Source organism: Thunnus thynnus, chromosome 22 (genome assembly GCF_963924715.1).
Source record: "Thunnus thynnus chromosome 22, fThuThy2.1, whole genome shotgun sequence".
Taxonomy (NCBI): Eukaryota; Metazoa; Chordata; class Actinopteri; order Scombriformes; family Scombridae; genus Thunnus; species Thunnus thynnus.
Window position 1 is genome coordinate 23718200 of NC_089538.1, and position 21522 is coordinate 23739721.

At 36.7% G+C, this 21522-nt stretch overlaps 2 protein-coding genes across 2 annotated transcripts; one reads left to right on the forward strand and one right to left on the reverse strand.

The window, feature by feature from the left end:
* Positions 1–2595: 2595 nt before the first annotated feature.
* LOC137174204 (low affinity immunoglobulin gamma Fc region receptor II-like) lies at positions 2596–20791 on the reverse strand. The gene is made up of 9 exons (XM_067579377.1): positions 20761–20791; positions 8143–8193; positions 7701–7958; positions 7234–7479; positions 6914–7057; positions 6756–6818; positions 5653–5727; positions 4129–4238; positions 2596–3927 (listed from the first exon to the last, which is right to left on the reverse strand). The coding sequence occupies exons 1-8, from the start codon at positions 20789–20791 to the stop codon at positions 4141–4143; spliced, it is 966 nt and encodes a 321-aa protein (XP_067435478.1). The 3' UTR covers positions 2596–3927; positions 4129–4140.
* Positions 9659–14663, forward strand: LOC137174199 (butyrophilin subfamily 3 member A2-like). Its single transcript, XM_067579371.1, has 6 exons — positions 9659–9738; positions 10401–10518; positions 11588–11929; positions 12561–12833; positions 12920–13033; positions 13153–14663. Exons 2-6 carry the CDS (start codon positions 10410–10412, stop codon positions 13755–13757), a joined length of 1443 nt encoding a protein of 480 aa, XP_067435472.1. The 5' UTR covers positions 9659–9738; positions 10401–10409; the 3' UTR covers positions 13758–14663.
* Positions 20792–21522: the final 731 nt, after the last annotated feature.

The window sequence follows — 21522 nt, forward strand, 5'->3', positions numbered from 1 at the left end:
ATGGGAAACAGAAAAGCTTCAAAAAGTTCCAGAAATAGTTGAATTGTTGGATTCAATGACTATGAGGTCAGGAAGGTGTGAGGTGTTGAGGAGTTTTCAGACTCTGTGTGACGACCTGACGAGTACTTTGTTTGAAGAACATTGAGACTTTAATGTCCCTGATCTTTCTGATGGCTGTTCAGTCAGGAGCAGAGATGGTAAACAGGTTTCGATCATTACAGTCTGAGTCGTCCACACCTCCTCATTGTTCTGCTTCAGTGCTGGAATTTATCTAAGTACATGTATTCAAGTACTGCACTTAAGTACAACTTAAAGGTACTTTACTTGAATATTTCCATTTTCTGCTACTTTACACATCTACGGCATCACATTTATTTCACAGCTGTAGTTACTGTTCAGGTCTGCATTTTAGGAGGAAAACAGATGATGTGTTTTATATGTTTGTATATTAAAATATGTATGTAGATGTACAACATATAAATATGTATAAATATGTACATATTTATACATATTTATATGTTGTGTATTGATAAATCCATGGTGCTGTCCGTGGTGATGAAGTAGCAGATGGATTTGTAATTGGGCTGTTTTCTCTCAGTCCAGCCTTTCTGTCAATTTCTTGGATATATAATTTTCTCAAAAATATATACTATAAATAGTCAATTCTGTACTATATTGTAGCCTATATACTCTAGAGAGTAGTGTGACCTTCATGATCAAAGTCACAAGAAGCAATGTGTAGTCACAGAAGAGGGAGAGGATCATAGACACTCTGCTGCTTGTAGTATTCCTATAATATACCTACAATATTTCTATGACCATTCAGTAGCATCTCTGCTGCTGAAAATACACCCCCAGACCACCTATTCCACCTATGTAACAAAATATTTTACAGATACAGTTCATACTACGGATGTTTGGTGTAAACTGGGAGTGGAACAGGTAATGTGACTGAGGAATTTAACCTGCACTGACCGCACAACGCTCAGATGCTACAGTTACATAATTCGAGTTCAAGTTTATACCTTCAAAACTACAGTGTGTTTTGAAAAATAAGCATTAATTATATAATTATAAAATGCTTAATGTCCACATTTAGTAAAAGACTAGGCCTTCGCAAAATATGGATTTAGTCTAATAGCAGTTCTCAATTAGTTCTAAATTAGTTTTAGAGGCAAGTTAGCAGTGTCCCCCTGTCTCCTCTCCATGCTTTTAATAACAGTGTTGTTCTGTCCTGAGCTTCTCTACAAACTGAGGGCTGCCAACTGTGTCACATCCTGCCTGGCCTTCAAGTGTTTTTTGGACTCTTATCAGTAATTATCAGTAAAATGTACCTGTGAACTTTTGTCACACATACCATGACATATTCATTACTATTGCATCAAGTCTGTGAGGTGCCAGTGCCAAGTATTCAGTGTGAAATTTGTGTGTGTACTATTACTGCTCTTTTGGCGACAACTGTTTACACAGTCACATTGCAGGGACTCACCTCCCTTTTGTGACAAAAAAAGCAGAAAGACACAAATTGTTGTTCCAGGCTATCTATCTATCTATCTATCTATCTATCTATCTATCTATCTATCTATCTATCTATCTATCTATCTATCTATCTATCTATCTATCTATCTATCGTGTATATATGTATACATAATGTGTGTGTGTGTGTGTGTGTGTGTATATGTGTGTGGTTAAGGACTTCAGTACAAAGCAATATCAAATATTAATGAAAAATTCATTTTTAATATAAGACATCATTATTACAGTGTATTCAAATGTGTGTCATGCCCCGGCTGGCTGTGTTATCTTTTTGTTTCTCCCAGTGTTCTTTGTCTTGTACTTCCTGTTTTATTTTGATACTCACCTCTTGTCTCGTTTCAGGTCCTTCACTTCCTGCCCTCGTGTGTCTCCGTCTTGTGTGATTACCTGCCTTGTCCTAATGTGTTGCACCTGTGTCTCGTTGTCTTCCCTCCCCCAGTGTGTATATAGTCTCAGTGTTCCCTTCCTTCTGTGCCAGTTCGTCTTGTTTCCTGTGTGACAGTGTTCCAGCCTATTTTTCCTTGTGAGCCTTCTAGTTTTCCTGACCTGTTTTTGCCTTCGACCTTACCTTTTAGCCTACTGATTTGGATATCTTGTTTTGTTGACTGATCACCTGTGTACCGACCCAGCTGTGATTAAAGAACTGATTTTTGAACCTGCCAACTGAGTCTGTCTGCATTTGAGTCCAAGCTGTTGTTCAGTTCCTGACAATGTGAATCTTTAAAAAAGTAATATAATTTTGTAGTTTACAATACAAAGATATGTTTCTATAACTTGAATGCAAAAACATCTCTACTACTTATTTGATTTAACTGGACATCAACAAAAGGCAACAGTGGGAAATAAAACAAACAAAAAAAACACATCAGGCTTGAAATTCAAAATAAATGCAGTTTTACGCTTTTGCATTACAGAGACCAAGTTGCACCTATGGGAGAGAGAGCAACATCTAGCGACTGAGCAGAATTTCACTTTCTGAATGATGGACAAAAGTGACAGAGAGGAGCACATGACACAAAAGGAGAAAAATGTACTTTATTAAAAAAATTCCTTTAGTAAAAGTACAAAGGTATTATCAGTAAAATGTACTTGTGGACTTTTGTCACACATACCATGGCATATTCATTGTTATTGCATCAAGTCTGTGAGGGCGCCAGGCCCATGAGGGGATAAAAGGTGCTATTACAGGAATTTAGACTTCACTCAATTTAAAAACTCCTGACCCTGTAACACATTTTTAATTTTTTTTCTGAATGGTAAATAATTTATGAAATATACTGAAATAAACCTCACTACATCAGTGAACTCAGACATCAGCAATAAAAAATGTATGTCTTCACAAGTAAATATAACAGCTAGTAACAGACTGGTTGTTCTGCTTTCAATATTGTTATTGAATTATTATTTATATAAAGCCCCCTTGTGGATTTGATATATTGTGGCTTTTGAGCTCTCAGTACTCGTAGACTTTCCAGCAACACGTCTGTTAAGTCCACAAGTCTGCAAGTGCATTGAGGTCCAGACATTCGGATTCAGCCATTGTAATCATGAATTCAAGTCCCTTGTGGATTTTCTTTGTATCATTAAGGCATAAAAAATAAAAAAAGAGAATGTTTAAGATGCAGCATGACATTAAAAAGCTGTTAAGTATCAAATAGAAGCTCAGCTAGGTAACTGGCAAAAAAATTACATAATCATTTTTCAGAAATCAGTTCTCTATACATTGAATTGTGATACTTCAGTCAACCTGCGATGGTTATGGCTTTTTCATATGCGGCCTATTATGGTTGTATTATCATCACGAATAGAATATCCTAACACTGACCACAGAGGAGAAAAACATAGTAAGGATAAGTCTATGACACAAAAATCTACATGGAGCAGGTAGGTGAAATTTTTAAATGATTTTCAGAGCAAACATTTAGACAAAGATGCAGGGTGAAAACACACATACTTGTTAAATATAATAATTCATCTCAACCAATAGTTAAAAGGTCAATATGACATTAACATTTTTCACATAGTGTGGCCACAGTGAGTGTATTTAAAATAATCTGCAGCAGCTCTATTCTTGTAAACAGCGTCTTCAGACATGAACAGGCAGAGCAGAACAAGGTGGTTCCACTATAAAAACCACAACCTCTTAAAATAGGTTTTGATTCCATGAATTGGCCAAAGCTCTCACGCTCAGAGGATGGTGTTGAATCATCGCTGTTAAGGCCATACCCAGTTCATTTCTTTTGGTACTGGAGTGATTAAAATGCAACAGATCAAAATACTTTGGGTGAAATATTACAAAATGTTCATTAAATCACCAGCTCTCTGTGTGCCCAAATAACAGATCTTAAAATAGTCTCTCCTCCGTCCTTCAGTCAGGTGTCTCTAAGTAACCTGCAAGACACACATGATACAAAGGCTATAGCTTTCAACATGGTTACAACATTAACATTCACGTTTGTGCTAATGCATTTGAACTTAAGATATACAACCCCCCAGCAATAAGTAATGTACCCCCTTCTCCACCATCTCTCTTTATAGCAAGACCGAGATGGCATTAAAATAGAGCAAAGAGACACTGGAGACCAGTATTACCCTCAGTCTTGCCTAATCGATTGCACAATAAAGGTGATCCTCTTCTCTTAAAAGTGGGTCAGTACTTGCCGTGGGAACTCGTGTTGCTGAGCAACTGGATAATCCTGGGTCTGTTTTAGAGACAAATTAAATATCAGAATTCTGAATCCTTCATTTACCTAAATAACTGAAGTCTCTTGATTGCATTTTTTCTTGAGCTGTTGGAGAATAACACAATGAATGAGTGAGATTCTGAACCACAGTGGGACCCGTGATTTTAGATACCTCCTCCTCCAGGAAAAAAAAAAAAAAGACCAGACGGCAACTGCTCAGTCACATTTTTTTGAAAATTGTATTTCCTAACATTACAATCTACGTACTGTTTAAAAACCTTCTTCAAAGTGTCATGAATAAAATTATGGTGATGGAAATGGTGTATGCATCGTTTATACATCTGGCCCCAGATGTGGCATACAGGTCTAAGCAAGGATGCATTTTTATCTGATGGAAAAGAACCTCAGAGAGCCTGAGATATACAATACATAAATAAATGACTGAACATGGCCATCATTTAATCACTGGAAGGTTATATCTGGTTGTGTCTTGTTGCCTACTTGCGGGGTACCACAGCGCTTAATTATTGTCCATTTTTTTCTTATGAAATATTTTTTCCTGAGACAAACTGTCCACAGCTCAGATTGTGTTTTTGAATCATGACCTACTTAATATTTGTGCTAAAAATGTATTAAATGACTGCCTTGGTGCAGTTAAAGAGGGGACAGTAACAGATTCTTTTTAACACAATTCTTGAAAATGTCAGCATGAAAGAGAACTTTGGCCATTTGATCTTGACAAAGGTCAACATGTTAAAAATTCTTGCATATAAGAGTCAAACCTTTTACTTGAATTTTATATTAATTGTTGCCCTATTTCATACATTTAGTCCCCTTCTGTGTTATTTATTGTAATGTCATTTGCATCGAGAACAGAAAGTATCTGTGAGAAAATTAGGGTCCGAATATACTTCATCTAGCTCCATAGTTTATTTATAAAACACTGAGTACCTGCTCGCTCTGAGGCTGCAAAGTGGTTTAGAGTACTTGCTGCTCTCATCTAATTATTCTATTGTCATGTAGTATTTTTATGGTGGTGGTGGTGGTATATTTAACTTAGACAGCGTCTCCTCAAGATGTAAGTTCACCCCACAGAAGTGCTGCTACATGGTGAGCAGAGGGGCCCATCTACGTGTTTCTGTTTGTGGGTTTCTCGTGTGGGTTTGTCTGAGACGCTAAAAAAGAGGCTATAACTATCACTAGGGCTAAAAGGACCGGCAAGAGACATAGTGTAATTCTATAAATGTCAGTATAGTCATTCAGTGGTTCTTTCCATTTTCTGGTTGTGACACCAAAGCAACTACTGTTCACAAGCACTGCTGAAAGCTTTAACCTGAAGGGAGGTCATCTGTTTTTAGTAGCTTTTTTTTACCCAATCAAAGGTGTTGCATGTTTTGCTGTATTATGTGTTCATCAGTGTCAAGTAATTTACCTTTCTCCCTCCTGGGTTTTGTGATGACAGCATATGTTGCCTGGATCGGTTCAGCAACACTGGCCTGTCCAAACACTGAAACATAATAAAGTAGAAAATATATGCACAGTACATAGACAGACTCATATTCACCTTGGGCCTTCTTTAACACACTTAACATTGTTGTTGAAGTATCATGACTTATTGTAGACCCCTCAAATACAAATATAAAAAATATAATATTCATTCTTTCCCCAGACTGATAGGAATTATAAGGCGGCATTCGGACCGAACAGCAAAAAAGCTGAACCAGGTTCAACTTTTGGTGCAACGCAAGATCATCAACAAGGAGCTGCTTTGGTCAATCACATACATGCAAGTGCACATTCCTGGTGGATTATTTTGTCATGTGAACGCTGTGTTTCCGCTGTTAACCTCATGATCATCGCGAGGAAAGATAAAAAAGTTAACTTTCCAGAGTTGTAAAATCCTGTCTGAGTACTACAAACCACCGTGCAGTGTTTTGGCATCTGATAAGTCTTTAAATATATAAAACTGTAACTCCAACTAGACTTCCTGGACTGTATTTAATTTTCTCACTGGTACCTTAAACAACACATCCCCACCAACACAACCTCTTGCATTGTTTTAAGGCTTTTATTGATTTGGTCTGAAAGCAGCCTAATTCCCACAGTTGCCAGAGTGCAAGTGGTTTTATCTGCTTGAAATTAATGTGTAAATCTGTTTTCCGGCATCGTTCCACGATCGAACTTTGGCAATACTTCATGGTGCCTTAAGCCTTCCAACCTAAACATCTTGTAAGGCTAATCATTTGGTCTGCGTCTGGCATTCGTGTAGTATTACTGTGTTATGTTAAATATGTACATGGTTTGTCTTACGGAAGAGGGGTCTGCATCTGGGAATGCTTAGGTTTAAGAGATTGCTACAACTGAATAATGTATATATCTTTAAAAACTGTTAACAGAATAAATATGGATTCAGTGTATGATAGAAAGGAGGGTGGGGTAATAACCCAAGTCAACTTTCCTACCTAATACCTATAATTTCCATAGTGGCAAAATACAAATCCACAGTTATGCTGAAAGGAGGTTAGTGATTCTTACCTGTTTGTGGAGAAGAGGATGGCTGGACAGAGGAAGGAGAGGTTGGGGAACCTGTTTCAGAACCTGAAAAACAAAACAAAACAACAAAAAAAAATTGTAATATTCTACAAGTTTGTGTCACTGATTTGAGTGTTTTTTCTCTTTTTCATTGTCTGTACCTGTGATGATTGTTTGACGTTTCCTACATCGAAGTAGTCCCACCAACAGCAGCAGAGCCACCAGCACAACTGTGATGCTAATGCAGAGCAGCAGAATGAGATGAGGGGGGTCGTGGTGGGAAGAGTGAGGTTCCTCATGAGCTTCTAGAAGGGTAATATATTCAATATAATATACATTTAATACTTAAAATGAAACAAGTTCTATACAATTAGTGTCCATTCCTGCACCAAGCTTTAAGATGTAGAACTTGGTAGATATGGTCATCTGTTAACACACCAAAATCCTTTTTGATTTATTTTCAAACACTGTTGTGTCTCACCTCTGATAGCCAGCCAGCTCTCTGATGATCCTCCAGCACCAGAAATGCTGCACTTGTAGAAACCTTCATCAGATTTAGAAACGTGCTGGATGGTCATCTCTCCTGTAGAGCTGCTGCCCATGATGAAGTCATCCTCATAGAAGTCAGCAGTGAGGTTCGAGGAGTTAATCTTGTCTCTACAGCGCAGAGTCACATTTTCCCCTTCCATCACAGGAAGAACGGGACTCTCCAGAATCACAGAACCAGCTGAACAACCAGGGTTTTGAAAAAAAATTTGTGTTACGAATTGTTTTATATTGAAAATAGTTTTTACATATAAATCTTTCTTTCATGCGCAATGGAAGACAGGTTATCAATCATGCTATAAGTAGAACAAAGCTGGCCAATATAGCAGATCAGGACTTTATATAATATATGTGATAAGACCTTTTCAAAAAAGGATACTTAGTGTTTTATGATTTGCATACCAGTGACGGTGATGTTGACGGTGTTGCTTCTCTTTGCTCCTATTACACACCAGTATTCTCCGCTGTCAAAGTCTGGATAGGCAGTTTTAATTTCACAGGGTCCTGTTGATTTCTCCCAGGTAGAAGCACATATTCTTATATCACCTTTGACCTTCCTCATTACTCTCCATCCAGTCAGTCCATCCAACCCTTCACAGCTGACAGTGATGGGTGCGTACTGAAAGTGCTGTTGTCTGTTTGGAACAACCTGAGGAAAATCTAGGATGGAGAATCCCAGAATGACACGTATTGAACTAGATCAATTATTTTCTGAAATGACTATGTCTTAGAAATCTTATTACTTTAGGCAAAATTTTAAAATACAATTTGCACTGTTTTGAGGAGATTTCAAACAAATGTGAATTCAGGTCTCTGCCTATTTGTTATTTCCATTTCTACTCACCAGAATAAGTGAGGTGCAGCTGTGGTACGAGCAGCAACAACACATTCATCACTGCAGAGACAACGGAAGAAAGTTGAATATCAGATATATTAAAACGTAAATGTCTGGCTCTACCATGAGTTTATCAGTGATAAATATTTTATTACTATACATTATAGTGACTGTGCTTTTCCATCAATCTGCAAGGTCCCACAAAGAACTACAACTGAGCATCAAAGCATTTTGGATAATTAATATCACTTTGCACATGAACCAACAAAACTTTACAGACACACGTGTTATTTCAAAATGATTCACTCAATTATTTATACATGTTAGCAAAATGTATCGACAAACAGACTCAGTACTCACATAGTCTGATGCAGAGAGCTGTGACCTCCATGTTGTCTTGCTGCTGACTGACCACCAGACTGAATGTAAGATATAATGTAGGTCAGAGACGCCACTTCCTGTGTCTATTCAGGCAGCAGCAGGTCCGGGGTCTCTGAGAGAGCTGCTCTGAAAAAGTCCAATGTCAGCAGGTGGCGCCAAATAACTTTATTTTTATGGCATGTAACTGAGTAAACACACTTTAACAATGTAACTTTAAGCACTGTTTAAATCAAAGCTAACCTTTATAGTTTTACCACCTATAAACACTTTCAGGACATAGAAATGGGGAATTAAAGAATATATAGACCCCTAGAGAAAAGAATCATACAAATATACATTACTGATAATAACTCATAATAATTACCATCCTAATCATCATTGTTAGATATCCTCCTTTAAAATTGTTTGGTTTATTCAAGCATATTCTTGCAATCTGTTGTGCTGTTCTCATGCCAGTTTATAACAGTTTTTTTGGGGGTATTTTCTTTCAGTTCCACCCCATATCTTTTCTTTTGTTGCTGTCTCATGCACACTCACTCACTCACTCACTCACTCACTCACTCACTCACTAACAAAGACATCTGTTCTTATTATTCACATTTTCTACTGACACAACTTCCTTCTTTTACCTAACTGTAGATAAATGCTCTATTGTTTATTTCATACAACTTGTCCTTAAAGGCTGCCAGCAGGTCCAAACTTCAACTTCAACTGATAAGATACAGGCAAATCATAAATAAACACACTGAAGGAAAATGAAAGTACTAAGCGCTGTACACACATGTTCAGTCTCAAGATGTCAGACCAACCTTTTTGACCTTTTGTTATCAAGAAGTCAGTCAGTCAATCTATTGTGTTTAGAAGTTTACTTTTATTGGCTTTATTTACTTCTAGATACATTTTATGTTCTTTCTTTTCTGAGTTCTGTACAGAAATGTCATCTTGTATTCATTTCATTTCCATTTACACTAAAAAGAAAAACAGACAATCAATACAACAGCTCTACAGGTTCACAGCACATAGAGTGTTTCATGTTTCATGCAGGCTAAAAATCTAAAAGCTGCACACATTCATTTGTGTTAAACTGTAAAGGAGCTATAAAATCATGTGATTACAGAGGGCGGGGTTTAAAGTACACATGATTTTTTTTAGAGGCAGTTCTATTCCAGACTTTGACCGTGCAGCGTACTTTCCTCAGAGGTGACACTTTGACTCACACAATAGGTATGTAGGACACATTTATGTTTTAACTGATTATTTTAGTGACATTTTCTTAACATATTGACAATTGTGACATGCATTTTTACAGACTGTTTCAAGATTAAAAACCAAACTGCAACAGCTACAACCTTCTTCTGCCATCTTGTTTCATACATATTTATGGATTTGTATAACACCAGTCAGTTGGTTATAGCAAACACAATGAGGTCAATTTCTTTTGTTACATTTCATTTTTTGAGAATTATGTACAGAGAAGCTGCATTATAGAAAATCAAGAGTGATGTACAAAAAAACAGGAATTAACAAACTGATGAATGATTGCATCTAAAACAAAGCAAAGGAAATTAATGAAACATGAATGGAAAATCTGTAAAGTTGTTTAGATTTTTCCTAAATTTTTTACTGTTTTGGTTTTTCACATATTTGTCCGTTTGGAAATCTACTTGGTCCTAGCTTTCCTCCTCTTTTGACTACAATATTCAACTCCCTCTTACTTAAATTACTGATAAAAAATCAATAACATTCATTGAAAGGCTGAACCATTTGAGCAATTACACTGTCTTCAGATTGTTCAATAAGCTTCCCCTCAGAGTGAATAGAGAGATACTGTACTTTAGATTTTATTGGTCTCACACGATTTACAGTTGACTTATTTTTATTTTCAGGACTTCATAATGTTGCACATGAAGGACAAACTCTTCCTGAAATCTGAGCTCAGTGACTTCAAGGCTTTGGTCTTGCATCGTGCTGTTGTCCTCCTCCTCTTCATACACTCTTGCAGAGGTATATTACACACAAGCAAAATGATGAAAGCCTTTGTCTTAATTTCATAATCATACTACATTTTCAGAATCATATTTACTCCAATATTTTAAAAACAAAAGTACTTTACACATTTAAAAAAAGATGATAACAATTCTTAAGACCAAGGGACCCCATTGGCTCCTGGGCCCTGGGCATGTGCCCACTTTGCCAATGCAGTATCAGCTGGTAAAACATTTCCATGAATCCTGCTCTCGTGTATCCTCGCTCATGGCTCCTTAGAGATCCCTTCTCACTCCACGCTCCTCACTCCTCAGAGCAGAAATAAGCGCTTTGGGACGGCCTGCAAGATGGTGGACCAGAATGACTTCTGGTTCAAGTGAGGATCGAGGAGTAAGGAAAGATCAAATAAGGGATTTGGGATGTACCCATAGTAACCCTCAAGAGAGGCTCTTGTAAGTCAGACCCCACTGAGCATGTGCAGGAATGTGGCTCTGTTTACAGCTTGGCTAGGTGATTATGCTACATATCACAACTTTTTGACTTTTTACTGAAGTTCTTTGAGAAATTTACAGTGTTGTACAAAGTCAAGACATTGTTATACGTATGTAGCACAATAAGCTAGCAAAGCTGTGAACAGAACCGAGTACCTGCACAAGCGTCTGCCTTAGACAGGCTGAAAATGTGATTGCTGTTATTTGTCTTTGGATCCGTTTCTAAACAAACTAACATGACCAAACTCTTCATAATGAAGGAAATTGTCACCCAATGCAGTGGTGTGCATGTTTATTTCCTATTTTTGGTCTCAGTGAGGTCACCCAATGTCTTTGAAAGAAGTTACTTCAAAGGAGTCTTGGGAAATGATGGGGAATGCAATGTGTCTTTATCTTGTAATTTCTATGTGTGGCCAATGTTCACCAAAGTCAGTTACATATTGTAGTCTCACTTTAACATAGTGATTTTAATCTGCCAAGACTGACTGATGTTAAGAAAACAGAAAAGATGCCATGATTGTATTGATACACTGAACTCACAATATTACAAAGAAAAATAAGTGGGAATTAAACAAACATACTTGTTTCTTCCTCAGGTCAGTCTCATCTGATTGGTCCAACTCAGACAATAGTGGCAATGGTTGGTGATGACATAGTTCTGCCATGTCACCTGGAACCTTCTGTGGATGCTTCTGACATGACAGTGGAGTGGTCGAGACCTGACCTGTATCCCAGATTTGTCTATCTAAGGCGAGACGGTGTGGAACTTCTAACTGAGCAGAATCCATCGTACAAAAGAAGAACGTCACTGTCCAGCAACAACCTGAAGTGTGGAGACATTTCACTGAAACTCTCCAAAGTGAAACTCTCTGATGAAGGAGCATACACATGCCTCATTCCCACACCGCATACAGAATCTGTGGTCGAGGTCACTGCAGGTAAGTTGGCATTAATCCATTGTGTACTTTAAAAAAACAAAACAGATTGTAATCATGCAGGAAATGCATAAATGCATTATATAGTCATAAGTTATGAGAGTCATCTATCTTTGTGAGGACCAATTACAGTTTTAGATCCACGACGGAATGACAAACAGAGAAGAAAATGAGTTTATTGGCTATTCTGTATAGTTGTGGTAATGTAGGCAATAGCCTATATTTTTTTTCAGAATGAATGCTCAAGCAGATACTGAAAGTTTGTGTACTGTTATTTTTTAACACTAACTTTTATAACAGTCACACGCTTCTTCAGATTCTGCGTGCTCTCAAAGTATGGTTTGGTCCACGCAGGCTACAATATTGTTCACACGAGCAGAGATATTCAGAATATCCCATCATTAAGTTGTAAACATCATGGTTCAACAAAGAGCATCTTGAAAACCAGATCAAAAGGGCAGACATTACTTTTACTCTCAGCATAACTTTATTCAACCAACAGAAAGCTACAAAAAGTATATTTCAGCTGAAAAGGTGTGTTTGACAATATATACTGTGAGCATAGTGTATATAGAGTATATATACTGTGTCAAGTTCATTGAAGAAGTGCTGTGATTTTCTACTTTTCTATTAGGTTCTGTCTCCTCACCTGACATCAAGTTTTCCATAGTCAGTAATGGAGTGATGTTAGAGTGTAAATCTGATGGCTGGTATCCAGAGCCTGAGGTGTTTTGGTTGGACGGTGAGGGAAACCTCCTCTCTGCTGGACCCCCAGAGACAGTCAGAGGTCCTGATGACCTCTATACTGTCAGCAGCAGAGTGACTGTAGAGAAGAGCAACAGCTTCACCTGTAGAGTCCAACAGAACAACATCAACCAGACCAGAGAGACACGCATCCATGTTCCAGGTAGAAAAATGGTTTAATGAGTTAACAATCACATTGTTAGTTTCAGACAGCTGAAGTCACCTCTGTTATGTGTTTTATCATTTCAGGTGATCTCTTTGTGGTCCAGACTAATTCTGCTGTTCGCATCATCATCTGCTTGGCTGTTTGCTTCACGTCTGTAGCTGCAGTTGTCTTTGTTGTGTGGAAAAGGGGACAAAACAGTAAGTCACAACTTCATTCAAAGTTACTGTTGAACATAGCAATAAGAACCTATTGTTAAGTCACTATTGTTATCTCAAATAGTAATCTCTATCATGTTATGTTTTCAAAAAATTATTAGAGGTGGATAAAACTGAACAACAAAAGGCAGAGATCAAAACATTACATGATGTTGAACTTCAGCTTCTGATGGAGGGACAAAGAGATGGAGAGCAGACCCTGACAGAAGAAATGAAGCATGTGGACATGAAAAAAGCAAAACTTGATGAAGCGTTTAAGAGGAATGAGGAGGAATTACAACATGTGCAACAAGTGATTACAACATTGATGGACCAGAAGAAGGATCTGAAGAACCAGAGAGAGAAACTCAACTCACTACTTCAGGACGTGAAGACACAGCTGAAGGAGAGTGAGAAGAAGCTGAAGGAGAAACCAAAAATGAGCAAAGTCAAAAAGAAATCTAAACGTCAAGAGACCAAGAATAATCTGGAGAGGAGAAAGGCAGAACATGTGGGACTGTTACAGAACACAGAGAAACTACTGGAGACTACAGAGGATATGATTATTAAAATGACAGAAGGGAAGGGAAAACTAGAGAAGGACAAGGAACAAATTAATAAACAACTGAAAGAGACAAAGGAACAAAGAGAAGAGATTCAGAGGAAACTTTCAGAGTCAGAGAAAAAAGAGGAAAAACATGATCAATTATCCAAAGACGCTGAATGATTTTGCTTACTTTTAACTATCTTCAGTTAAAATCACTAAAATAGTAAACAGTAAGAACATTTTATTTTCTCACTTCATGTTCTGCTCAGATGTGGTTGAAGAAACATTAAAAGGAGGAATGAGCTGAGTAGGTTGATTCAATAACCCGATGCTTGAATTTCAACTTTGACTTTCAGTTTAGCACTGTGTATTTTTTCTTATAGTGAAATACGATGTTTAGTTCTTATAACTGTATTGCATGGTGTTGCCTCTTTTGGATTTGCTGTGATTTTACATTATCTTGCTGTATTACTTCAGTTCACATGAGACTGTCCTCCACTGACATCAGTAATACTTTGTATAAGTGATTCAGTCAATGATTGATTGTGCTTTGTATCAGATGTAGTATTCTTAGTGGTTAAAGCTAAATATTTTACCCAATGTTACATTATTTAAAGGAGGTTTGAGTCACTTTAAAACTTCTTTTCACCCAGATATAATTTTTTGTCCCCACTTACTGAGATGCTATGTTTTTGTCAGATTACAGTGAATGACGTCCTCTGGTGGTCAGTTCAAAACCGAAGTAGGGAAAAAACTGTTGATCTGCAGCAGCAGAAGCAGTAGATCGACAACATCTACTCTTGAAAAATAAAGAGTTAAAGAGGAAGAAAATCTAATTATAAAAGAAATGTGAAAATAAGCCTGTTTGCTGTCACAATTAGCTTTATTTTATACTTTTACTTTAGATATACAGATCATAGTGTCTTTTTTTAATGATAACTGGGTATGTTGGTTTTTATGTTTTGTGATGTTTGATTAATAACTTTTGCCTCTCTGATATGAAAAAGAAGCAAAACAAGAGGATGTGATTTTTATATTGTTTATAAAGTGTGTTTGTGTGTGTGTGTGTGTGTGTGTGTGTGTGTGTGTGTGTGCATGCCAGTTTGCCAATAAAAGATGGATGATGAATAAACCTTAATCATGATGATGATGAACATACAGTATATATTCTTATGAACTACAGACAGTCTGTTCATAGATATGAGTGGTTATAGACATGAAAAAATACAGGACTTTACTTTATGGTTTAATAACTCTACAAATGTCTTTATTTGATTTCTGAGGATCTTTATTTCTTGATACTGTAAATTACACTAAATTATAGACCCTTGAAAATTAATTCATCTATTCAACAAAGAAGATGCACTCAATGGGACTCTCCAGCTGTACTTTGATATAAAACATCTCCATCGATATCATAAAACAATGAGGGGGCAAGGGACATTCCTGGTAAATGCCCACAATTAAAATAGTGAATAGCAAATTAAACTAGTGAAATAAAAAAATAGTAAATTACATATCCATAGATATATAATATAATTCAGAAGTGGCTTCAGGTACTACCTTTTAAATGGAATGAACAACAATAGTACCTACAGTCCTAGTAGGGCTGCATGATAATAGCCAAAATTATTTGGCAAAATAATTGATTATTTTGCTCAATATTATAATCGTGATTTCTCCACCAGAACAAAACATTTTTATTGCACTTCAACAATGTACACACAGAAGGTGGCTTTGTTAAAAAGTAATCAGTGTCTCAATGTCTGGCTGGAAAGTCATGTGACTTTATCTCAGGACTTTGACCATGTGGTTTCCAGTCCTCTTCAGTAAGATGACTCTCTTACACCTGCAACAGGTATGTGAGCTTTTATAATAATTTTTTGTGCTTCTTGTAATCCTGGTTTATCTACATTATAGCTAAGAGAAACTAATCAAAAGTAAAACTGACTGATTGGGGGGGGGGGGGGGGGGGGGGGGGGGGTTTGGTGGTGCTCATGGATCACCAACCAGTTTTGGTCACAAAGCGCCATAGTTAAATATAAATTTGAGGTAAGATTTGTACTTAATTTGTATGTGCTATTGTACTATTGCTCACATCCTCCACATACAGCGATTGAAGTTACATGTTACATGGGTCAGTGCTGTCAGTCCTGCAGGAGACAAACTCAGTTCAGGACAAAACACACCAGCAGCTCACATGTAGCGAGAGAAAATGCATATTTTTCTCCATCTTGCATTGTATTATTGTGATATTGCTTTTTATTCCTTGAATACTTTTTTTCACTGAATGTAATCTGTACAATGTGAAACCAAATGACTTAAATATATTTTTCTGTGTGTGAATAAATAATGTTGTGTGTTGTTATATGCATTTTTTTTTTACCAGTGTTGCAAAATCTCTCCACTTACTTTATTTCAGGATTTGCAGATTTTTCCATCTATTTTTATTGCAACTTGAAAATATCTTGAAATATCATTAAATAATTGATGTGATGTCTATATATTATTTTAGACTTCATTGAGGTTTCGACACAGACTCAGTATTCACACACTGTGATGCAGAAAACGGTTGTCTGTATGTTGTGTTGACTGTCATAACACCACAAAATACAGTTAAGATATAATGTGGGCAACAACAGCTGTTTGAGGCAGAGCTGCTCAAAGTTATCCAATGAGAGCTTGACACATGGATGGCCAGCATACAGAGGATGAAAATACCGTCACATAAATAGGATATGATTAAAAACCTATGTAAATGGCACTTGGGGCGTCATCTAGCTAACCTGATGTAGTAGTAGACTGCTGTATTTTCTTAGCTGTAGTACTTTTATGCCATTTAAGTATTTTTAGACAAGACAAAACAAAATGAACAAGAAAAAAACCAAACAAACAGAATTTTGATGTGAACGTTAATTGAAGGTTTAATACAGGTCAGTAACTTGATGCTCCAGAAGGCTGAAGTCATCATTTTTGCTAAATGCTGCTACTGTCTTTGTTTCAGTTGTTGTAATGAATGCAACATACACGTGCATGTCAGATTTATATTATTTTATATTTTGCTTTTGTTTATGGTCTATGGTCATGATCTAATTTATTGTAATAATATGATAATAATACTGTATTCCATAGTTACAATTCTCATAAGGCTCTTCTAAATTAGCTAATGCTAAATATGTATAATGAATAATTCCAATAATTTACATTGTATTCCAGGCCAATATTTTTCAAAGTTTAATGAGCATTTAACCTGGGTTTTCTGTCCCACTCGAAGTACTGCAAAATACCCTGCAGTGCTGCACTTTAGAGTCAACGACATCCTCATGTGATGAAGCTATTATCTGTAAAATGCTTCCTGGTATGAATTTATTCTCATGTTGTGATTATAACTCTTATCTTCCCACACTCACATACTCTCTTGTTTTTTTATCTTTGTTCTGTAGGTCTATCAATGTAAATGTTCAGCGTGACATTAGTGTGTGCATGTGTGAGCACATAGTATTTAGTTTCTTTCATGTGTGAGAAAGTTCTAAAAAAAAACTTGGAGACATGTAAAGATGCTGTGATCATCCTGTAGAGGTTTATAGAAACACTTGATCACCATGATCAGAGTGGATTATAAACATATCTTATGAAAGAAATACACATCACAGACTGTGCAGTTTGAAAGCACGTCAAGTCTTTATTAACACTGAGTCTACATTTCTTCATATAAAATCAAAAGAGCAAACAGGAGACAGACTCTACAAAACACTATTTATACAAAATATATTATTTTCCTTTTAAAATCTGAAAATGACTAATTGATGACATAGATTAATGTCACCCCCAAACAAGTCAGGTTTTCTCTGTTAGGATTTATGCTCATTTATGCTCAGCTTTATTGTCTTACCTTGAAAGTTTCTCTAAATTGCATCTTCTGCTTTTTGTCCATTATCTTATTATGTGGCTTTGTCTTAGAAGCTCAAATTATCATCTGTATCTGCAGCATCTAAAATAAAAGATATAAGGCACGCTTTTTGAAAATAGGTCACACGTCTGCCTACTACTGTGGTTTCCAACCTTTACTTTAACCTCAACAGCCAACGTACAGTTATAGAGGCTTGTGAAGCAAGTCTAACAGCTTGTGTATCTATTTTGCTTGATGAAAGCTGCCACTTTTTTTGCCGTGCTAAAAAAAAATATTATCGTACGTGCTCATAAAACTTACTGGTACACAAGCTGCCATATTGCCATAAATTAGACAATACTACCAACCAGTAAACTTATAAGAAGTATACATATGAGAAATGAAATAAGAAAATAAAACAAAACACCATCATAAAGTGTATTTAAAGTGTGATGGTTTACCAGCAACAGAGGAGACAATGCATGCTAACTGCCTTCATGTTAACTCTGCTGGAGGGACGTCATCTTTGTGACCAAACTGCCTTACAAGATAAAAATCATTCCAGCATCATCCTCACTTTGGCAGCAACCTTTACATGTGAGCATGTATCCATTATTTTTATGTAACTTTGAGTTTCCCAAAGTGAAGTAGTCCCACTAGCAGCAGCAGCAGCAGAGCCACCATCACAATGGTGAACACAGTCCTTAAGACGAGGTAAATATGACAGGACTGATCTGAGGTGTGAGTTTCTTCATGACTTTCTGCAAAGAATATAAGAAGATGAGACTTTATTGATCCCCGGAGGGAAAATTCACATGTTACAGGAGTACAGGAGTTACAAGGAGGGTTGAATCGAGGGCAATTGGACTTGGTTGTAGATACCTGAACGTTTTGCCTCTCAGGTATCTACAACCAAGTCCAATTGCCCTCGATTCAACCCTCCTTGGATAACAATGACCGGGATGACTGATAATATTAACAGACATATAGTTTTGAAATATGGAATATTTGAAATAGTAGGTGTAAGTAGCTCCTTATAACTCATCTGGAACAGCAAACATAGTAAAAAGAGTTACAATATAAATTATCTTTTACTTATAAACTATCATATGAATTTTCTATTTTTATGTTTTGGAGTCAAACCCTTCAGTGTCTCACCTCTGACAGCCAGCCAGCTCTCTGATGATTCTCCAACACCAGAAATGCTGCACTTGTAGAGTCCTTCAACAGATTTAGAAACATGCTGGATTGTCATCTCTCCTGTAGAGCTGCTCCCAATGATGAAGTCATCTTTATAGAAGTCAGCAGGCAGGTTTGAGGAGTTTATCTTGTTTCTACAGCGCAGAATCACATTTTCCCCTTCCATCACAGGAAGAACGGGACTCTCCAGAATCACAGAACCAGCTGAACAACAAGGGTTTTGAAAATATTTAGTTTTAAGAATTGTTGTACGTTAAAAATATGTTTTGATTAGATCAATTGTGCTATAACGGGAACAAAGCAGTCCAATATGGCAGACACTTCTTGTGTTTTCATATCTTAAAAAATAATGTTTTATTAAGCATATTACATTATACTCAGTAGCACCAGGACAAATTGATTGTTTGAAATAGCAGTAGGTGAGGCACAATTTTACTTTACTAAGTAACATTATATTTATACAGTATGTAGTGCATGGGACGTCATATCATATATATTTTTATATTTCATATAGCATATGCAATGAATGAATTAACTTCAGAGGTGTTTTACGATTTGCATACCAGTGACGGTGATGTTGACGGTGTTGCTTCTCTTTGCTCCTATTTCACACCAGTATTCTCCGCTGTCAAAGTCTGGATAGGCAGTTTTAATTTCACAGGGTCCTGTTGATTTCTCCAAGGTAGAAGCACATATTCTTATATCACCTTTGATCTTCCTCATTACTCTCCATCCGGTCAGTCCATCCAACCCTTCACAGCTGACAGTGATGGGTTTGTATTGAAAGTGCTGTTGTCTGTTTGGAACAATCTGAGGAAAATCTACATCAAAGACAGAGAATTGGAGAATGAGAGAAAGAAAGAAAGAAATATATACTATTCTAACAAAATAACTTTTTCACAACAAAATAAACACAACTTAGTGTACCTGTGTTGTGATACATGATCACAAGTCTGAGAAAACACATTGCTTTAGGGAAAAGTTTAAATGCTTTTTGCATGAATTCAGGTAAGCATCTCATCAGAATGAGTATCTCATCTTTAAAGATCTTGAAATTAAAATTATGGCTCAGTTTCAAGTGCAAAAGTCAGATAAGGATACAAGAACAAATAAATTATTATTAAGCCAAAATATATAGCATGAATCACAATCATGCATAGAGGAAACAATTATGATTGAAACTATAGAAATATAGGGTTTGAATGACAAAAGCAAAGTAGCAATTGGCTAAAATTTATATTAATACCTACAACAAAGAAATAAAGACAAACAAAAGTAAGGAACAAGGGAGGGGGGGGGGGGGGGGGGGGGGGGTGATGCATCAACAATAACAACAGATCAACTTCTGTCTGTTCTCTTCTCTTCTCTCTTTGTTTAATTAAATTTGCTGGCAGCTATCGGTACAGTATGTAGGTCGTCTATCTGACTTTTGTCTGGATGTGTGTGTCCTACATTCTGTTCATTTTTAAATGCAAACATTAAAGATTAAATATTTCCATCCTTATTACTGATATACAGAACTGTGCAAAGGTTTCAGCCACATTAGATGTTTAGATTATTCTTCATAATGCGATTTAACGCATAGCTTTTTAGGTATTACATGGGAAATAGACTTCTCAACCTTTTTTGGCTTGTGCCCTTTGTTGGTCTAAAAGTTCTCAGCACCCCAGCAGTTTTCTACATTAAGCCTATTTGTTGTTTCTATTTCTAAGACTACATCAAACTGTATATCAACGTGATTACACAAAAATAACAATAAATAATATATTTATTTCTGAACTATTGTTCATCTTACTGCTGCAGTACTCACCAGCTTTCTGAGAATAAGTGAGGTGCAGCTGTGTGACCAGCAGCAACAACACATTCACTGCAGAGACAAAGGAAGAAAGCTGAATATCGGATATATTAAAATGTAAATGTCTGGCTCTATCATGAGGTTTTCAGTAATACATATTACATTATTTTACATTATAATAACTGTGATTTTCCATCAATCTGCCAGGTCCCACTGAGAACTTTAACTGTGCATCAATGCATATGTACATGAACCAACAAGACTAGAGAAACGTATCAACAAACAGACTCAGTACTCACACAGTCTGATGCAGAGAGCTGTGACCTCCATGTTGTCTTGCTGCTGACTGTCTGAACACCAGACTGAATGTAAGCTATAGTGTAGGTTGCCAGAGCCGCCTCTTCCTGTGTCTACTCAGACAACTCAGGAAGTAAGTATGGTGAAAAGAAAGTAAGCAAATAAATATAACTATGTAATTTTAAGCACTGTTTATTATAAATAACTGGCAAGCTCTTTTATAGCTTTACCACCTATAAATCCAATAAGGAGAGCTTAATTGGAAGTGTATAACAATATTTGTTGACGTTAGTGACAGAAAGATTGTTGCCGATTTGACTCCATCAATGTGAAGCATCTTCATAAAGCATCAGCCCTTGTGAAGATAAGACAGGATCCCTCCAGAGTTGTGATCATTATCTTGGTTGCTGGCTTCATGTGCATTCTAGCTAGTTATATGTACCACTGATTGCTCACACACACATTAGTTGTTTCTTTGTTAGCCTCATCAGGAGCAGGGGTGCTGTTTTTATCGTGTTCATGTTTTCTAAACCTCTGAAGACTAAGTCTAGAGAGTGTTAAGTAAGAGAGTGTAAGTATTATGTTTGTTGTTTTCTTTGTTAGTTAGTTTAGCTCTGATTTAGGAGTCCTCTTTTGGCTATATAGTTTTTTTTATTTGAACAGCACCCCCGGCCTCTCTTCCTCAGTTAGTAGCTTGCCTTTGTGTATGTGTTTTCTGTAAACCACCTGCCTTCCCGGCAATAAATAACTGTTTAACTAAAAAC